Consider the following 15,428-nt stretch of genomic DNA (forward strand, 5'->3'; position numbering starts at 1 on the left):
CTGGGTTGTGTTTCTCTTTGAAACATGACGGCATTCCCCGGGAATCTTTTGAATTTTCTAGTTCCGGATGGTACGATGGGGAAAAAAAAATCTAGATCTTTTGGAGGTTGAAGATGGAATGCGACTCTTGTGCCGACAACGCATCTTTTTTTTTCCCCTTATTCTGAAAGAAAACGTTTTAGTTTCGGGAAAAAAAAGGAAGGCTCCCAAGTCTCCTGCCGTTCGGTCGGTCGGAAATAATCTGCGGAACGAGATGGCCAGCCGGATCTGATAGATTGCGCTTCAAACGATCGTAAAATAACGTGAAGAATCTCCTCTATACCAACCGTGCTGTTAGCAGTCGTTCCATGCCCCTCTCTCTCTCTCTCTCTCGTTTACCTTTATTTTATTTTTATTTTCTTCTGGGGAGGATAAGTTTTTTTTTTTAACGTTTATTTTCCCAAAAGTACGAATACATTATACGAGACTATGGGATACCAAACAGAGTCTACGGCAGGGAGAGAGTAGGGAGCCGCCGGGAGCGTCTGTTTTATGATTACATTTTCGAGAGATGTTTGAGAGAGAAACACAGACATATACACACATGGCTTGTAGATGGCTCCGCCCCACCTGGAACAATCAGAAAAAGAAAAAAAAAAAAAAGAACTTCCCTTTTTTAGGAGAATGTGTGTCTGCAGTAGCGCCATTCCTCTTCTTTTTATCTCTACTCTTACGTTGTTGGGTCTCAGTCTCGATTGGCTATTCCTCGTAGGTGGATGTTGTGAGAGTGCTGTTGTTTTTTTTAGTTTCTTTTATCTATGGTTCGTCATGGAAGTGTTGAACGGTTCGAGGCAAAGGCCGAAAAAAGAGCAACGCATCCACCACAAATCGGAACCGGGCAGTCCAGCTCAGGTCAAGTGTCTGTCGTCGACGTATCGCAGTTTCCGCGACAGCGACGTTAGTCTGCAATCGTTCCATTTGGCTGGCGATACGGCCATTAGTGGACTATCTCACAAGTCGCTCACGTTGACAGACATCCCTGAGTGGACTCGGCGTGAAAATACGCTGGACCACAACAGAAATAACAGCAGCAAATCGATTGACACATTACATCGATCCCTATCGTCTATTTTGTCGACACACGAGTGCAAGTCGGACAGATCCGAGATAGCCGACCAGGGTTTGTTATCTTGCTGCTCACCGGAGCCACCGGCCGGATGGCCCCTGGTTCATCGTTGCCTACGCACTCTGAGTCACGCTCATTGGTTTCAACACTGGCGTAAGTCATCTTTAAGAAAATTTTTTCTTTGAGGGGCACGAACAAATGACATCCGTTTTAGGAAGACGTTTGACAAATTCGGGAATGCCTTTTTTTTCGGGGAAAAAAAAAATGAGAAATTTGCATTCGGATTGCGTGAGTGCAGCCTCTACTGTTGTGGAAATTAAATACAATTATATTTATCGGCTTGAATGGGGAGGATGCGAGAGGTCTTCAATTTAAATTGAAAATTCACAGGAAAAACAAAAAGGATAAAGATGGAATCGGTCGACCTGTTTTCCATTCTTTGGAGCTCTCCATTTTTTTTTTCCAAGAGCGCAGGCCTGAGAGTGTGTCTCGTAATGAGAGAGGTGAAACAAGTTTCCTTAAAACAAAAAACAAAAAAAAAACGAACCAGTAGGTGGGCTGGTTCTTTCTGCTGATGGCCGATCCAGTAGTCGGAAATGCGACGCGCCTACCTTCGGCAATTGAACTCCGTGATTCGAACTTTTGAACTCCTCAATCATATATTCATATCCTTTTTGGGGGCGGGAGGAGAGATATAACCGGTTGTGTGTCTTGTGGGAAGAACAGACGCGTCTAACATCGGGATGATGTGAATTTTTTTTTTTCTCTCCTCCTCTTCGTCTATGAACTTTTTTGGATTTTAAAAGAACAAAAATCTTTATTTGATTTTATATTTTATTATTGTTTTGTTTCTTCCCATTCGCCCGCCGTCATTTCATTTGAATTATGCTAATGAGCGCACGCGAGAGAGCTTGTCTTACCCGACGGCTCCGCATTGTTCCCGCAATCCCGATCGTAAAGAAAAGATCAAGAACAACACAAGTGAGAAGGGGGGAGGGAAATCTACCGGTACCTTTTGGCAGCTGCTGTTGTTTGCAAAAGTAAAACGGTTTTTTTTTCTGTTAAAAAAAAAAAAATACCCTCTTACTCAAGACGACCTTGCCCGTGTTGTCGACTTGTATGCGACTCCTCCCAAAAGAAGTTGGCGTAATACAAGCCAAAGGGCGATATCAAAATAAACACATAAAAAGTTTGGGTTTTCCTTTTAAACGTCGACAATGTTCTTTGGCAATACCCTCGAGCCATCGCAAGTTTTTTTTTTTTCCCCCTTCCCGCGTGATTTTGAGAAGAGAAATCCTGCTGGAAGACAGAACTTTTTTTTTTTTTTTTTTTTGCCCCCACTCTGCACAAGTAAAAGTTTTTGAAAATAATCCATTTTACATAAGCGCAGTTTGTGTGTAGTTGTGGGGTTTAGATTTACAGTATTCTCCTTTATCGCGTCGAGACACAAAGTCCCTCCAAAGTCATTATCCAACTTTGGGGGGGGGGGGGGGGGGGGGGGGGGGGGCTCCTTATTTATTCTACGCATATGGTTTGGTTTTTTTTTTTTTTTTTACCATGGCTTATATCCCTACCGTGTTTCTTTCTTTTCTTTTTCTTTAAAACGTGTATACATAATCATCTGCGAATGCGCGAGATGATGTGCCGATTGTGATATGACGAATGGGACTTTAAGCGTTGTTGACTTTTGTACGCACAAACGTGGAACTTTAGGAGAACGAAAAGAGCGATGGCTGATAGTCTTTTTTTTATTTTAACGATCCTCGCTTATCGCTTGAGCAAATGTCAAATACGTTTTTGGAGAGATTGTCTCATACATTTTTTTTTTTTCGTGATGGTGCCAGGTTGTTGTTGGACGTTGCCATGCGGCGACTTCGCCCTTTTTATGTCTTGTGTGTGACTCCGTCTTTCCATTTTTAAAAAAATCTTGCGTAGTTTTTATCGCGTCTCATATCTCGAGTGGAGACAACTGCGTTTCTCGTGTTAGGAGATGAATCGCTTACAGAAGAGTGACCGCATTTTCATTTTCAACGTCAACTCGAAAACAGCGTTATGTTATCGATTGAAACCTGAAATGTGAACATTGTTTTTTCTTTTCTTCTTCTCTTGTGTCATTTCTAGTGAGCGGTTTGAGTCAACGAAGCTTGCGCGTGTGTCAAGCCAAACGAGTGGCACCGCCTATTGTGCCGGAATCGGCGACAGCAACTTCGGCAGCCGGACAACAACAACAACATCGTCATTCAGGATCGAGTTTCGATTCGGGCGGCTCGGCTGAATCGTCGTCGGGCGGCTACTGTTCGGGCACGGGGAGCTTGTCGAGCTGTCACGCTCCTTCGTCGTCGGCCTGGAGTCAAGCGGGCAGCGATCAGCGCAGCTCGATTGGTTTGGACGACGCCTTTTTGCCGCCTCCGCCCTCGTCGCCAGCCGCAAACACCGTCGCCAACAAACATCACCACATGTACAATCGAGGTAAACAACGTCTGGGTTTTGTGTGTGTGTGTGTGTGTGTGTGTGTGCTTGTGCTTGTGGGTCTTTGTTCTCTCCCCCGCCCGTCTTCTGTTACATTCCAAGTCACCTTGCCAAAATTGAACGCTTCATTAGGAATCTGGTTTCTTTTCTTCGCAATCACATACCTGTGCTTCTCACGCACGGAGGATGGTGCAATGAAATGTTTGAGAAACAAAACTAAAAGGAACTTTGGTGGGAGGGACATTTTTGGACATTGAGTTTTCTCTTTTCGTAGAAAAGAGACGCCAACCGACCGCTGACATTCCTGCGCTATCCGTTTGATTGGAATTTTTTTGTCCCGCTATTTCACATTCAAATGTGTTGCGTGTATTTCTACCCACGTGTGTATGTGTTGTGTGGGATGTACACATATCGTTTCTCTGTCGGCCATGTCTAATTTTCTAACTTTTCGTTTTGGATTCTGTGTGTATTTTTTTCGGGGACGTTATGCTGAATAGGAGAAAACGAGCCCGTGTATAGTGGACGCAATCTGGGCTCGCCCGGCTTTGGCGGACCAGGCGGCATCTTTACTTACCCCTCTGCAACGGCCAACAACCACCATCCCGTAAGTAGTTTGAATACATTTTTGTATCTCATTAAACAAAAGAATTAATATCTGAAACGTCATTAAAATAAAAAAAAATCTAAATAAACCGTTTCTCTATAAAAAGCAGAATGGTATTTACGGCCAGATAGGACAATATCGATCCAATAGCCAGTCCAGCTCTCAACACGTGTCGTTCGCCATGGACCACCCAACGTCGCCTGCATCCGTGGGATCTTCATCGCTCGGTGCAGCCACAGCCGTTCCAAATACGACATTACTTCCGCACCCCAATTACAGTCATCAACTCTCAATGGAAGACCAAGGTATTGATCTGACGCAAAGTCCGGGCCGAGAGAGCCCGTCCAGCAGTAGCAGCACGGTCAGCGTGGGTTTGAAGAGCAACATCAGCGGTGGGAGTAGCAGCGGTAGTGCCACATCGGCCATCCTTGCCGGGTCTTCTTCATGCCGACACAGCACGACCAGCACGACGAGTTTAGACAGTGGTCGGGCCTCTGGCACTTATGACGTCCATCATCACCACGCTGCTAGTCAGCGGCATGGGTCTACTTCGTCGTCATCAACCACATCCACCTTCCATCAAGGAGGTCAGCTTTTGTTGGTCCAGCACCAACAACAGCAACGCTTCTGGGGCCAATCGTACGAGAGCTGCTTACGAAATAGCTATCACAGCTCTTCGTCCAGCTTGGGCTCGAGTGGGGGCGGAGGGAAAATTGATGACATCCATCGGCTCAACATTAGCGAAATGCTATCTCAAGGAGTGCCGGTACTTTTGACAGACTTTCGTATTTTACTATCGAAGATTTGTTCCCGTTCTAATATTTTTTTTTTTTTTTGTTCACTGTTATTCCCTAAACAAACAGGAACACGAGATTCTGAACGCCTGGCTAACGGACCTTGGTTTCGAAGAATATTACGATCTCTTTGTCCAGGCAGGCTACGACATGCACACCATCACCAGAATGACTCCCGAGGTACATTGGCTAAAAATGGTCTGTGATTATTAAAATAACATGAACCTATTCACCGTTTTCATCAGGACTTGACGGCCATCGGGATTCAAAAGCCCAACCATCGTAAAAAGCTGAAGGCTGAAATGGCACTACTCCAAGTACCGGATGGGTTGCCCGATTTCAAACCGGTAAGGATTGAGACAAAAGAAAATTTGAAACAACAATTTTCTGATTTTCATTATATTTTTTTTATTGAATATGATTATGGCATTTCATTCTTCCACAACACAACAGGAAACGCTTGAAGAGTGGTTAGCTCTGCTAGAACTGGCCGAGTACAGTCCCAGTTTGAGACGCCAGGGCTACAGGACGGTGGAAGATGTTACCCAACTGACTTGGGAAGATTTAGAGGATTTCGGAATTCTGCGTCTCGGTCATCAGAAGATTATGCTGGCCATTAAGCGAGTCAAAGATATCCTGGCTGGAAAATACATGCCCATGCAGATGATGCAGACTGATCCAATGTCTTCACCAGGGGATGTGCACGACCCGTCTCACCCTTCGTTCCATTACCGGAACGCAACCTCTTCATCGTCGCACTATGCTATACCACCGTCCATCATGCGGCCCGTCTTCTTCATGCCACAGCAGCAAGCACCGCCGCAATCGCATTATCAGCACCTTCAACAACAACCGCAACAGCAGCATCATGTTCAGCAACAACAACAGCCAATCTATTATCATTACCAGCAACCGACATACCGGCCGGATGTCGTGGCCATTCAGGTATTTCATTAAACCACGGTTGTTGTTTTTGGTAGTGTTGTGAAAAACATATTCTAATTTATACCTGTGCTGTTTTAGGTTCACCGGAACAGATCATCTGAAGACGTGCGAGCATGCCAAGCTGGCCCTGCTGCACATAACGCTGCAGGTTTTGCCGAATCAGGGCCGTTGCAACAGACTTTTTACAAGCCCGGTTGGCGTCAGAGGAGCTATGAGGATGGTGACGTGACTCCTGTGAGCGAGCACAGCCATCACCTTTTGCCGCAAGGACAGAACGTGCCAGGCGGTGGCACTTTGCCGCGTCCGCGAGGCACGGTCAAACCTCGCCCAGTGGCCAAAATCAGCGCCAAAACGAGGGCCGATTGCTGCCCTGACCCATCTGCACACCTCCACGATGACCTTAAAGCAGTGTCCATCAGTCCGCCTGCTCAGCCTCTATACGGCACGCTGGGAAAAAAGAATCCACCTCCTGCGCCCCCCAAACGGGCCAGCAGCAGTTCGATCACAGGAGAGAGCGACGCAGCTGAACCCATTTACGGACGGAGCGCCAAGTCTAGTCCCCTACCGCTCCCGCCTCCGCCGCCCGTCACTGCTGACTCGATGAGCTTGCTAGCCTATTCTGACGACTCTGAGGATTTCCCTCCTCCCCCAGCGCCTATTTCGGCATCCGACTCGTACTTGCAGCACGGACAGCACGCCTCCTCGGCCGCCGCCACTGTCCGCCGCCTCTGTCCGCGAGCGACTGGATAACATTCTCCAGCGCAGCGAAGCAGGTCGTTGGCCTGCGCGCCCCCATTCGCAGCAGCAGTCTCATTATGGGGTTCCTAATGCTACGACTAGTCGCCCCAAGTAAAATCAGTGCATTTCATTTCAATGTGGTAATTAATGTGAAATATAATGTTCTTTTTTGTTGCATGGATGGTTTTAGTAGCACCATGTCCGGCATAAAGATGGTCTCGACCAGAGAGTGCAGTCCCAGCGAAAGTATCGAAACATCAGATACAGAACCAGGCAGTCCGGCAATGGAATTCCGCCAACGCCGTAATGGATCCGACGCGAGCTTCAAGGTGGGAATTGAATTGTAGTCTAACATTTTGAATATGGAATTCATGCAACTTGTTGTTTTGTGGCGAAAGCAGTCGACGTCCAGCACGGAATCGGATTCCATGCCGTTTGCCAATGACAACGCTGGTACAATTAAGCAGAGAAGTGCTCGGGCTCACCCAGCACTGGCCGCCTTGACGTATTCATCCTCGTCCGTTGCAGCTGTGCTGTCACCGTCACTTGGACGGCGGGTGCCAACTACGACGCGCGACCACTACCAACACTAATCTCGGTCAGCATTGCACCCCTGTCTCTTAAGTACATTTTCTCGTTTGTCCTATTAGCTTGGCTTTTGAAATTCTTTAGCATTTGCTTTAGTTTGAGCCTCTGCTGCCAATTGAACGCTTGTTTGTCAATGCCACTTTTTTTTATTTCGATTTACAGGAACCAGCGATGTTTTGAATGACATTGGCAACATGTTAGCTGACTTAACGGACGAACTAGACTCGATGTTGGAAGAGGAGAGCAGTAGCCAGCAGCCGATAAGGCAGAAATCCTAAAAGAAGAATATATATATATAAAAAAAAAAAAAAAAAAAGAGGGGACGCAAAAAACGTTGTCTGTAATTATATTGTCTTAACCTGGATTTTAAAAAAAGAAAGCGAGAAAACATAATAATAATAATTTGCTGACCCCATCCCTTTTCTTCCCTTCGAATGGAAGTTCAGGTTCCAATTTCTGTTAGAAGCAAGCTGCGTCAAAGTGCCTAGTTCACACAGCATGTCTCGTAAAAGCAAGCATGGTCCATCTGGATTGATGAAACAAAAGTGTTGGAAATTCCTATATTCTTACTTTTTTTTTTTTCTTTTATCCTTCAATATAACACTGGCCCATCTCGATGGAAACCATTTCTTTTTACGTTACGTGACAGTTTTAACTGTTGGGATATTTTTTTTTTTGTTTTTCTTTTTGTTTAACCGTCCTTTGTTAAATGTTGCCCGCCCACCCAACTTATGTACCTATATTATATTGTATGTAATAAATGTACACGTTTACCGTACTCCCTTTCCTGAGCAGATAAATGATGTCTGGAAGCCAACTGCACGACTTTTTCGAGTGGAAAAGAAAAAGAAACGAGTGAAAATCATTAATAGTCGACGATTGATTTTAACCTCTTGTCTCTGACCGCCGTTTCAAGTGCTCCTGCCGTTGGTCTCTGATGCTACTTTTGATCTACAACATAAATAAAAAGATTATAGCGAATCGTACCAATTTTATATTTAATTCGAGAACTATTTAATTATAGCTATGCTAACAAACACGTTCGATTTGCCTTGGAGAACTAACCATTCAGGAGGAAACACGATACATACATCAAAAAATTAAAAAGTGGGAAGGCTATAGCCTTCCCACTTAAATGGGGATAGATGTTTAAAAAAAAAAAGAAAATATTTGTTTCCTCGTCAAACCAGCCGTTTTTGTAATAAATGGAATTAACGCGCTACTGGCGCGCAAACATTTAACACCCGTTTCTTCCGTTTATTAATAAAGCTATAACCCCAACGTAAAAATAAACTTCATTTTTGTGATTCTCGTTCAATTTTGAATCGGAATCATATATTTCCCCTCAAATCTAAATTTTGGTCAAAAATAAAAAAGTGAGAAGGCTATAGCCTTCCCACTTTTGTCAAAATCGGCCAAAAATAAAAACTCTTAGAATCCGATAAAAATCACCACAGAACAAGTAAAATTAAACGCTGAGTTAGATAACGTGGTTTATTTTTGCGTTAAATCAATGGTTTTTTAATTATACTGAATATTAAACGCAATGCTCGAGTGGTGGTACGATCAGCGCTAGCGCGCCAGTACGCACCAGCGCCAGCGGGATGCAGCACAAATATTCAATGTATTTCAAAAACGGTTGGCCCAATGAAAAAAGTAACGACATATTTGTATGGCAATCCGTTTTACATAAAAAAAAAAAAAAAAATGGCGGAAAAAAAAAAAAAATCGGACTTTTTTCTTTTTTTCCGACACGTAGCCATCTACCGCTCAGACTCGTTATTACTGGCGTAGGCAATTTCAGTCCATTGGATGCCATTCGCAGTTAGTTCAGTAGCGTGGATGGAGAATAACGCGTGAATGGAGGAACAAATGAAAAATGGATAAGATAATACAACAAAAGGATGGTAAGTATAAACATTATTATATTGGTTTTCAATTATTAATTATTGTTTATTAGATCAAATTATGAAGCTGCAGGCCCAATTATTGGAACAACACAAAATATTAGATAACAGCAAATCTAAGGATGGTAAGGCCTAATACGTAATGATTCTATTTATTTGCTTTTATTCATTTGTGTTTTGTAGCTCAAATTTTGAGTGTACAAGCTCAGCTAGGGGAAAAGAACAAATTGGAATGGAAGAGTTTCCAAACAGTGAAGGAGGTTTTTCCAAACTCATCCCTAACTGAACATGAGGATGAATTGGCATTAGGCGAACACAGTCAGGTACCTAAACTTTTCAAATAAGAATTCAAAATAAGTATAGAATTTTAAAAAACAATTATTTATTGTTTAGTTATTAGTCTACCACCTGACAGTGTGTTAAAGTTAAATTCTGTTAGTGCTGCACTAAAAGAATGGTTAGTAATAAGTCCATGCAGCGAAGGAAGTGAACAATTGTGGGACCGTATTTGGGCTGAAAATGGGTGTGGTACGGAAACCCAGAAATAGCACGAGTTCAACATAAAACATGAATTAGGTACTTTTCGGTTTTTTGTCTGTCGGAAAAGTATTTTTAATGCTATTATTTTGCATTCACAGATTTTAACGGGGGATCAAATCAAGTCTGGAAGTGTTACAGGATGGAAGAGTGAGCCTACAGATGAAAAAACACAGAGTGCATTACCGTAAGGTGTGAGGTAAATTAATAGAGTAATGCAAATTGCCTAATGAGAAGTACCATCTTGTGTTAATGAATCCAGTACAACAGCAATCCTTTATAGTTCTGTCACAGCTAGAAGCCTCAAATAATTCTGCTTCTCTGTCTAAAGAACAACTTGTCCTTTACGTCCAGAGTGTTGGGGAAACTGGGTACTTAAATGGCCCTAAAGATGTTTTAATTTTGCTGCTATTGCAGAGATGAACATCATACATGGACTCTTTAGGTATGAAAGGATTTTTCTTCAAATAATTTTGAATTTATGACGAAGAATTTCTCCTCCTTTTTGCCAACCAGGTCTTATCTACCAAAAAAAATTTTATCCAATAGGAAAGGATTTTCATGTACTGGGAACACAACTATCAACAATGCAACATTCTACAGGTGCTAGTTTATCATTCAAGAGCCTTATACAATGAAGTTAATCTGCAATTTGTATGTCCTTTCCCAAGCTTCCACCAGAAGTTGAATCTATGAGTCATGTAAGTTCCATGATCAACAATTGATGTGTTTAACGGTGTTGTTTTTCTTTTCTCAATATAGGTTAATAGTAACATTGGATCTGAAAAGATTCTTGGTTGGGGCAAGACACTGAATAAATTGTATTGATTGGATGGATGACATGACATTGCTATACTTAATTCGGATTCCCCAGACGGTATTTGATATTAAAAAAATTGAAGTGCATATCTGGGCTCCCTTCTTTTCTGAAGCCCCGTTTCCCCTTGACTCATAATAAGCCCGTAGGGGGTCATGCCCCTACTGTACGGTATATATAAAAACAACATATACCGAGGTTTGGAGGGCTCTGGCCGGAAAGGGGACGTGGGGTGCCGCTTCGTCCGATGATGTGTTCATGGAGGGTGACGTGGCTGCCCACAAATCCGAACTAAAGGTTAATCGCTCCTGTAAAAATGTTCCAAATCTTCAGCTCTTCTTCCGGCTTCTCTTAGCCAATCACCGGGTAATCTCCCCGGTGGGTCAACAAGGCAGTGTCTCCCCCTGCCTGGGTTGACGGCAACTTTTGAAAAGGCTATTGTGCCTTTTTAAAGTTGCAAAAATAATTGTAATGTGCAGAGGATTGTCAATAAATTTTTTTTTATAAAATATTTTTTGCAAAATTCGTTTCTTTCATTGTCTTTGTTAGCTTTGTTCACATTGCATTTATCAATTTTTTTTTGGCTTTGCTTTATTTGTTTTTGTCACATTAGATGGTAAGGTGACGGGTATTGGTTTATCGTTTATCTGTAAGCATTCTATTATTATCCAGGGATCGAACCCTGGATGTTCGGCATACCTCGCCGATGCTCTACCAATGAGCCACAAATCATATGATTTTAAGTTGGCTTTTTTTTCTAGTCACTTGTGGACTTGCATTTACACTTAGAATAAAACTGAAATGCAATTCTGTAATATACTCTTCTACATTATTCTACCTCATTTTTACACATCTACTGAGGTTTGAACCCAGGGTAACAGGTATCGCAGATAAAACCTCTACCACAGAGCTAAGAACCTTATGGATGCAATAGAAAGATAAACATATAGTTGTGAAAGACTGCATAAACATCCTAGACGATAACATATGATATGCGATAATAAAATATTTAGATATATCTCGTGGCTCAATGTTAGAGCATCGGCGTTGCACGCTGAATGTCTGGGGATCGGTTCCCATACGAGTAAAACATAATACAAAATTACTTCATAAAATATCCAGATTGTTACTTAAATCTAAGTTGAAGAATTCAAAGAGTGTAATAAATAATACTTACAGATAAACGATAAACCAATGGAAACAATGCTTACCATCAAAGGTGACAAAAACAATAAAGGTGAATTAAGCAAGCTAAATATAAAAAGTGTAACGTGTGAACACAGCGAATACAGACAATGAAAGAACCGAATTTTGCAAAAAATATTTTATAAAAAAAATTTTTATTGACAATTCTCTGCACATTACAATTATTTTTGCAACTTTAAAAAGGCACAATAGCCCTTTCAAAAGTTGCCGTCAACCCAGGCAGGGGGAGACACTGCCTTGTTGACCCACCGGGGAGATTACCCGGTGATTGGCTAAGAGAAGCCGGAAGAAGAGCTGAAGATTTGGAACATTTTTACAGGAGCGATTAACCTTTAGTTCGGATTTGTGGGCAGCCACGTCACCCTCCGTGAACACATCATCGGACGAAGCGGCACCCCACGTCCCCTTTCCGGCCAGAGCCCTCCAAACCTCGGTATATGTTGTTTTTATATATACCGTACAGTAGGGGCATGACCCCCTACGGGCTTATTATGAGTCAAGGGGAAACGGGGCTACGGAAAGGAAGGGAGCCCAGATATGCACTTCAATTTTTTAAATATAAAATACCGTCTCGGGAATCCAAATTAAGTATAGAAATGTCATGTCATCCATCGAATCAATACAATTTATTCAGTGTCTTGCCCCAACCAAGAATCTTTTCAGATCCAATGTTACTATTAACCTATACTGAGAAAAGAAAAACACCATTAAGCATCTCAATTGTTGCTCATGTGACTTACATGACTCATAGATTCAACTTATGGCAGAAGCTTGGGAAAGGCCATACAAATTGCAGATGAAAATCATTGTATAAGTCTCTTGAATGATAAAATAGCACCCATAGAATGTTGCATTGTTGATAGTTGTGTTCCCAGTATGCTGAAAATCCTTTCCTATTGGATAAATTTTTTTTTTTAGATTAGACATGGGTGGCAAAAAGGAGGAGAAATGCTTCGTCATAAATTCAAAAAATTTTCAAGAAAATTCCTTTCATACCTAAAGAGTCCATGTATGATGTTCAACGCTGCAATGCCAGCGAAGTGAAACATCTTTAGAGCCATTTAAGTACCCAGCTTCACCAACACTCTGAACGTAAAGGACAAGTTGTTCTTTAGCAAGAGAAGCAGCTCATACCTTAATGGTAATGCACTTTCAGTGTTTTTCAACTGTAGGCTCACTCTTCAATCCTGTAACACTTCCAGATTTTACTTGAACCCCCGCTAAAATTCTGTGAATGCAAAATAACAGCATTAAAAATGCTTTTTCAATAGACAAAAAACCGAAAAGTACCTAATCCATGTTTTATATTGAACTCGTGCCGTTTCTGGGTTTCCGTACCACACCCATTTTCGGCCCAAATACGGTCCCACAATTCTTCAGTTCCTTCGCTGCATGGACTTATTATTAACGATTCTTTTAGTACAGCACTAACAGAATTTAAATTTAACACACTGTCAGGTGGTGGACTGAATAACTAAACAATAAATAATTGTTTTTTAAAATTCTATACTTATTTTGAATTCTTATTTGAAAAGTTTATGTACCTGACTGTGTTCGCCTAATGCCAATTCATCCTCATGTTCAGTTAGGGATGAGTTTGGAAAAACCTCCTACACTGTTTGGAAACTGTTCCATTCCAATTTGTTCTTTTCCCCTAGCTGAGCTTGTAGACTCAAAATTTGAGCTACAAAACACAAATGAATAAAAGCAAATAAATAGAATCATTACGTATTAGGCCTTACTATCCTTAGCTTTGCTGTTATCTAATATTTTGTGTTGTTCCAATAATTGGGCCTGCAGCTTCATAATTTGATCTAATAAACAATAATTAATAATTGAAAACCAATATAATAATGTTTATACTTACCATCCTTTTGTTGTATTATCTTATCCATTTTTCAACTGTTCCTCCAGCCACGCGTTATTCTCCATCCACGCTACTGAACTAACTGCGAATGGTATCCAATGGACTGAAATTGCCTACGCCAGTAATAACGAGTCTGAGCGGTAGATGGCTACGTGTATAAAGTCGGGCTTATCTTGTCGGGCTTGTTTTGTAGTATTCCATGATCTACAATTTAAATATTTTTGAAATAGACTTTAATTTATATAGTTTAAGGTTTTAGATTAATCAAAAATACCTTTGGCTGTTGTTTTCTGTCCGTGAACAATACAGTATCACTAAATAAATAACATTCATACTGGTTCAGGAACAAACACAAAATCAGTTCTAGGAAAAAAAATTGGAGAATGCAAAAAAATTGGAATGGAAACCAGTGTCAGATTGTAGTCTACACTATGTACAATATGGACGCGCTTTAGCAGGTGACTATCTGTTAAAATGACCACAGACTAATAGTAGATAAGCCATAAGCCAGTGTACTAACAACGTATCAATTACTGGAGCACTCTGGCGGTCCAAACATGTCAAAAACCGAAGCGTACAGTCAATTTCGTACAGAACAGTCGCAACGCCATCTCTGGAGCTTAGCACGCGTAGCTCAAGTGGTTTTGCATTTGTAGACATTACTACTCCTGGTATGCTTTATAATCATGCCACGATAGCACATCATAGCAACCGAATTAACCCTTAAAAAGGGGGAACTGAGTAATCTGAGTGTTCACGCGCTTCAATCGTTTTCATTTTCATAGAATCCTATTAGAACTAAGAGCAGTAAAAAACATTACAATCCGTATTTCGCTCGATCTTTGAATGGCAAAAGTAGAATTATAGCAAGCCGTCCCTTTCTATACAAGCTTCTTTACGCATAACTCTCGAAAACTATACTCGCTGACCAACGTTCAACAGATTTCGGTAAATCCCCCTTTTAACACGAACAATTGAAGAAAAAAATTGCTGCTTACATCCCTAGTGGATATTTTTTTCACTGTTTTATGTGTTAAGACTCAACCACAGAAAAAAAAACACATCACAGAAATTAAAGGCACAAAACTTCGAACAATTTAACCTCGATTAAGGCCGTCTGGCGATCCTCTATGACTACTCTGCAGAACACAATAACATTTAAACTCAAATATTTTAACATCTTGGTTTGAACTGCCCTCATTAACCACAGATTCAGTATAGTCCTTCAAGATCAAGCTGAGATCATAAAATGTTAGCTTTTGTTGCCATCGGCCAAGGTTTAATCGCGGCCGGCTACATAATGATTCCAACTGGTCTGTCGACGATGAGAAATGCGCGTGTGATTGAAAATCAACAAGATACGCGCTAAGGTCCCCATATAGTCTGAGCAGCAGGTATCAGTCAACGACGCGCTAAGGATACTGGGGAGCGCTGGAAAACATGCTGGGAAAACATGTGAACATGGAAAGAAGCTTTGTTGCTGGTTGCGATGCCGGCCATTGTGGCTTCTATATTAGGATATCGGTTTTGAAATTTTTTTTTCAGCGCCTGATAGATCCCAGAGCGATTTATGGCCACCATGTCTCAAAGGAAAACCCACCATAGATGCCACTAACCACACGCTTCAGAGTGTGGGGCTCTTCCTCTTAATGATCAGTTGATTGGAATTCCATTTTGGTACGGCCAGCAAGGCGGTCCATCATAAGTTTAATGTGGTTCTCGAAGATTCGAACAACTATATCCTTTTGCTTCATTATGCAATCTGATATTTTTAAATGAATTTTTTAAAGATGAAACCGCTATCGGTCCTCTAATTCGAAGAGGGCCTTTTTTTTCTAAATGCTATGGGTA

The 15,428-nt window shown here is 41.7% G+C and overlaps 1 protein-coding gene and 2 long non-coding RNA genes across 3 annotated transcripts; 2 read left to right on the forward strand and 1 right to left on the reverse strand.

Moving 5' to 3' along the window:
* Positions 1–626: 626 nt before the first annotated feature.
* Positions 627–8,021, forward strand: LOC130692419 (caskin-1-like). Its single transcript, XM_059497497.1, is given in 11 exon segments — positions 627–1,258; positions 3,227–3,574; positions 4,072–4,178; positions 4,285–4,944; positions 5,042–5,152; positions 5,218–5,319; positions 5,426–5,917; positions 5,996–6,625; positions 6,627–6,766; positions 6,846–6,984; positions 7,054–8,021. Coding segments are annotated over 11 exon segments (3,519 nt in total). The 5' UTR covers positions 627–663; the 3' UTR covers positions 7,249–8,021.
* A 1,015-nt stretch (positions 8,022–9,036) lies between these two features.
* Positions 9,037–10,977, forward strand: LOC130692422 (uncharacterized). Its single transcript, XR_009001399.2, has 6 exons — positions 9,037–9,150; positions 9,204–9,275; positions 9,334–9,473; positions 9,544–9,726; positions 9,789–10,132; positions 10,204–10,977. It is a non-coding gene; the product is annotated as an uncharacterized LOC130692422 (long non-coding RNA).
* Positions 10,978–12,104: 1,127 nt separating this feature from the next.
* On the reverse strand, positions 12,105–13,716 carry LOC130692421 (uncharacterized). Its single transcript, XR_009001398.2, has 6 exons — positions 13,578–13,716; positions 13,453–13,524; positions 13,255–13,394; positions 13,001–13,184; positions 12,707–12,938; positions 12,105–12,603 (listed from the first exon to the last, which is right to left on the reverse strand). It is a non-coding gene; the product is annotated as an uncharacterized LOC130692421 (long non-coding RNA).
* Between the last annotated feature and the right edge of the window lie 1,712 nt (positions 13,717–15,428).

This window comes from Daphnia carinata, chromosome 1 (assembly GCF_022539665.2).
Source record: "Daphnia carinata strain CSIRO-1 chromosome 1, CSIRO_AGI_Dcar_HiC_V3, whole genome shotgun sequence".
Classification (NCBI taxonomy): domain Eukaryota; kingdom Metazoa; phylum Arthropoda; class Branchiopoda; order Diplostraca; family Daphniidae; genus Daphnia; species Daphnia carinata.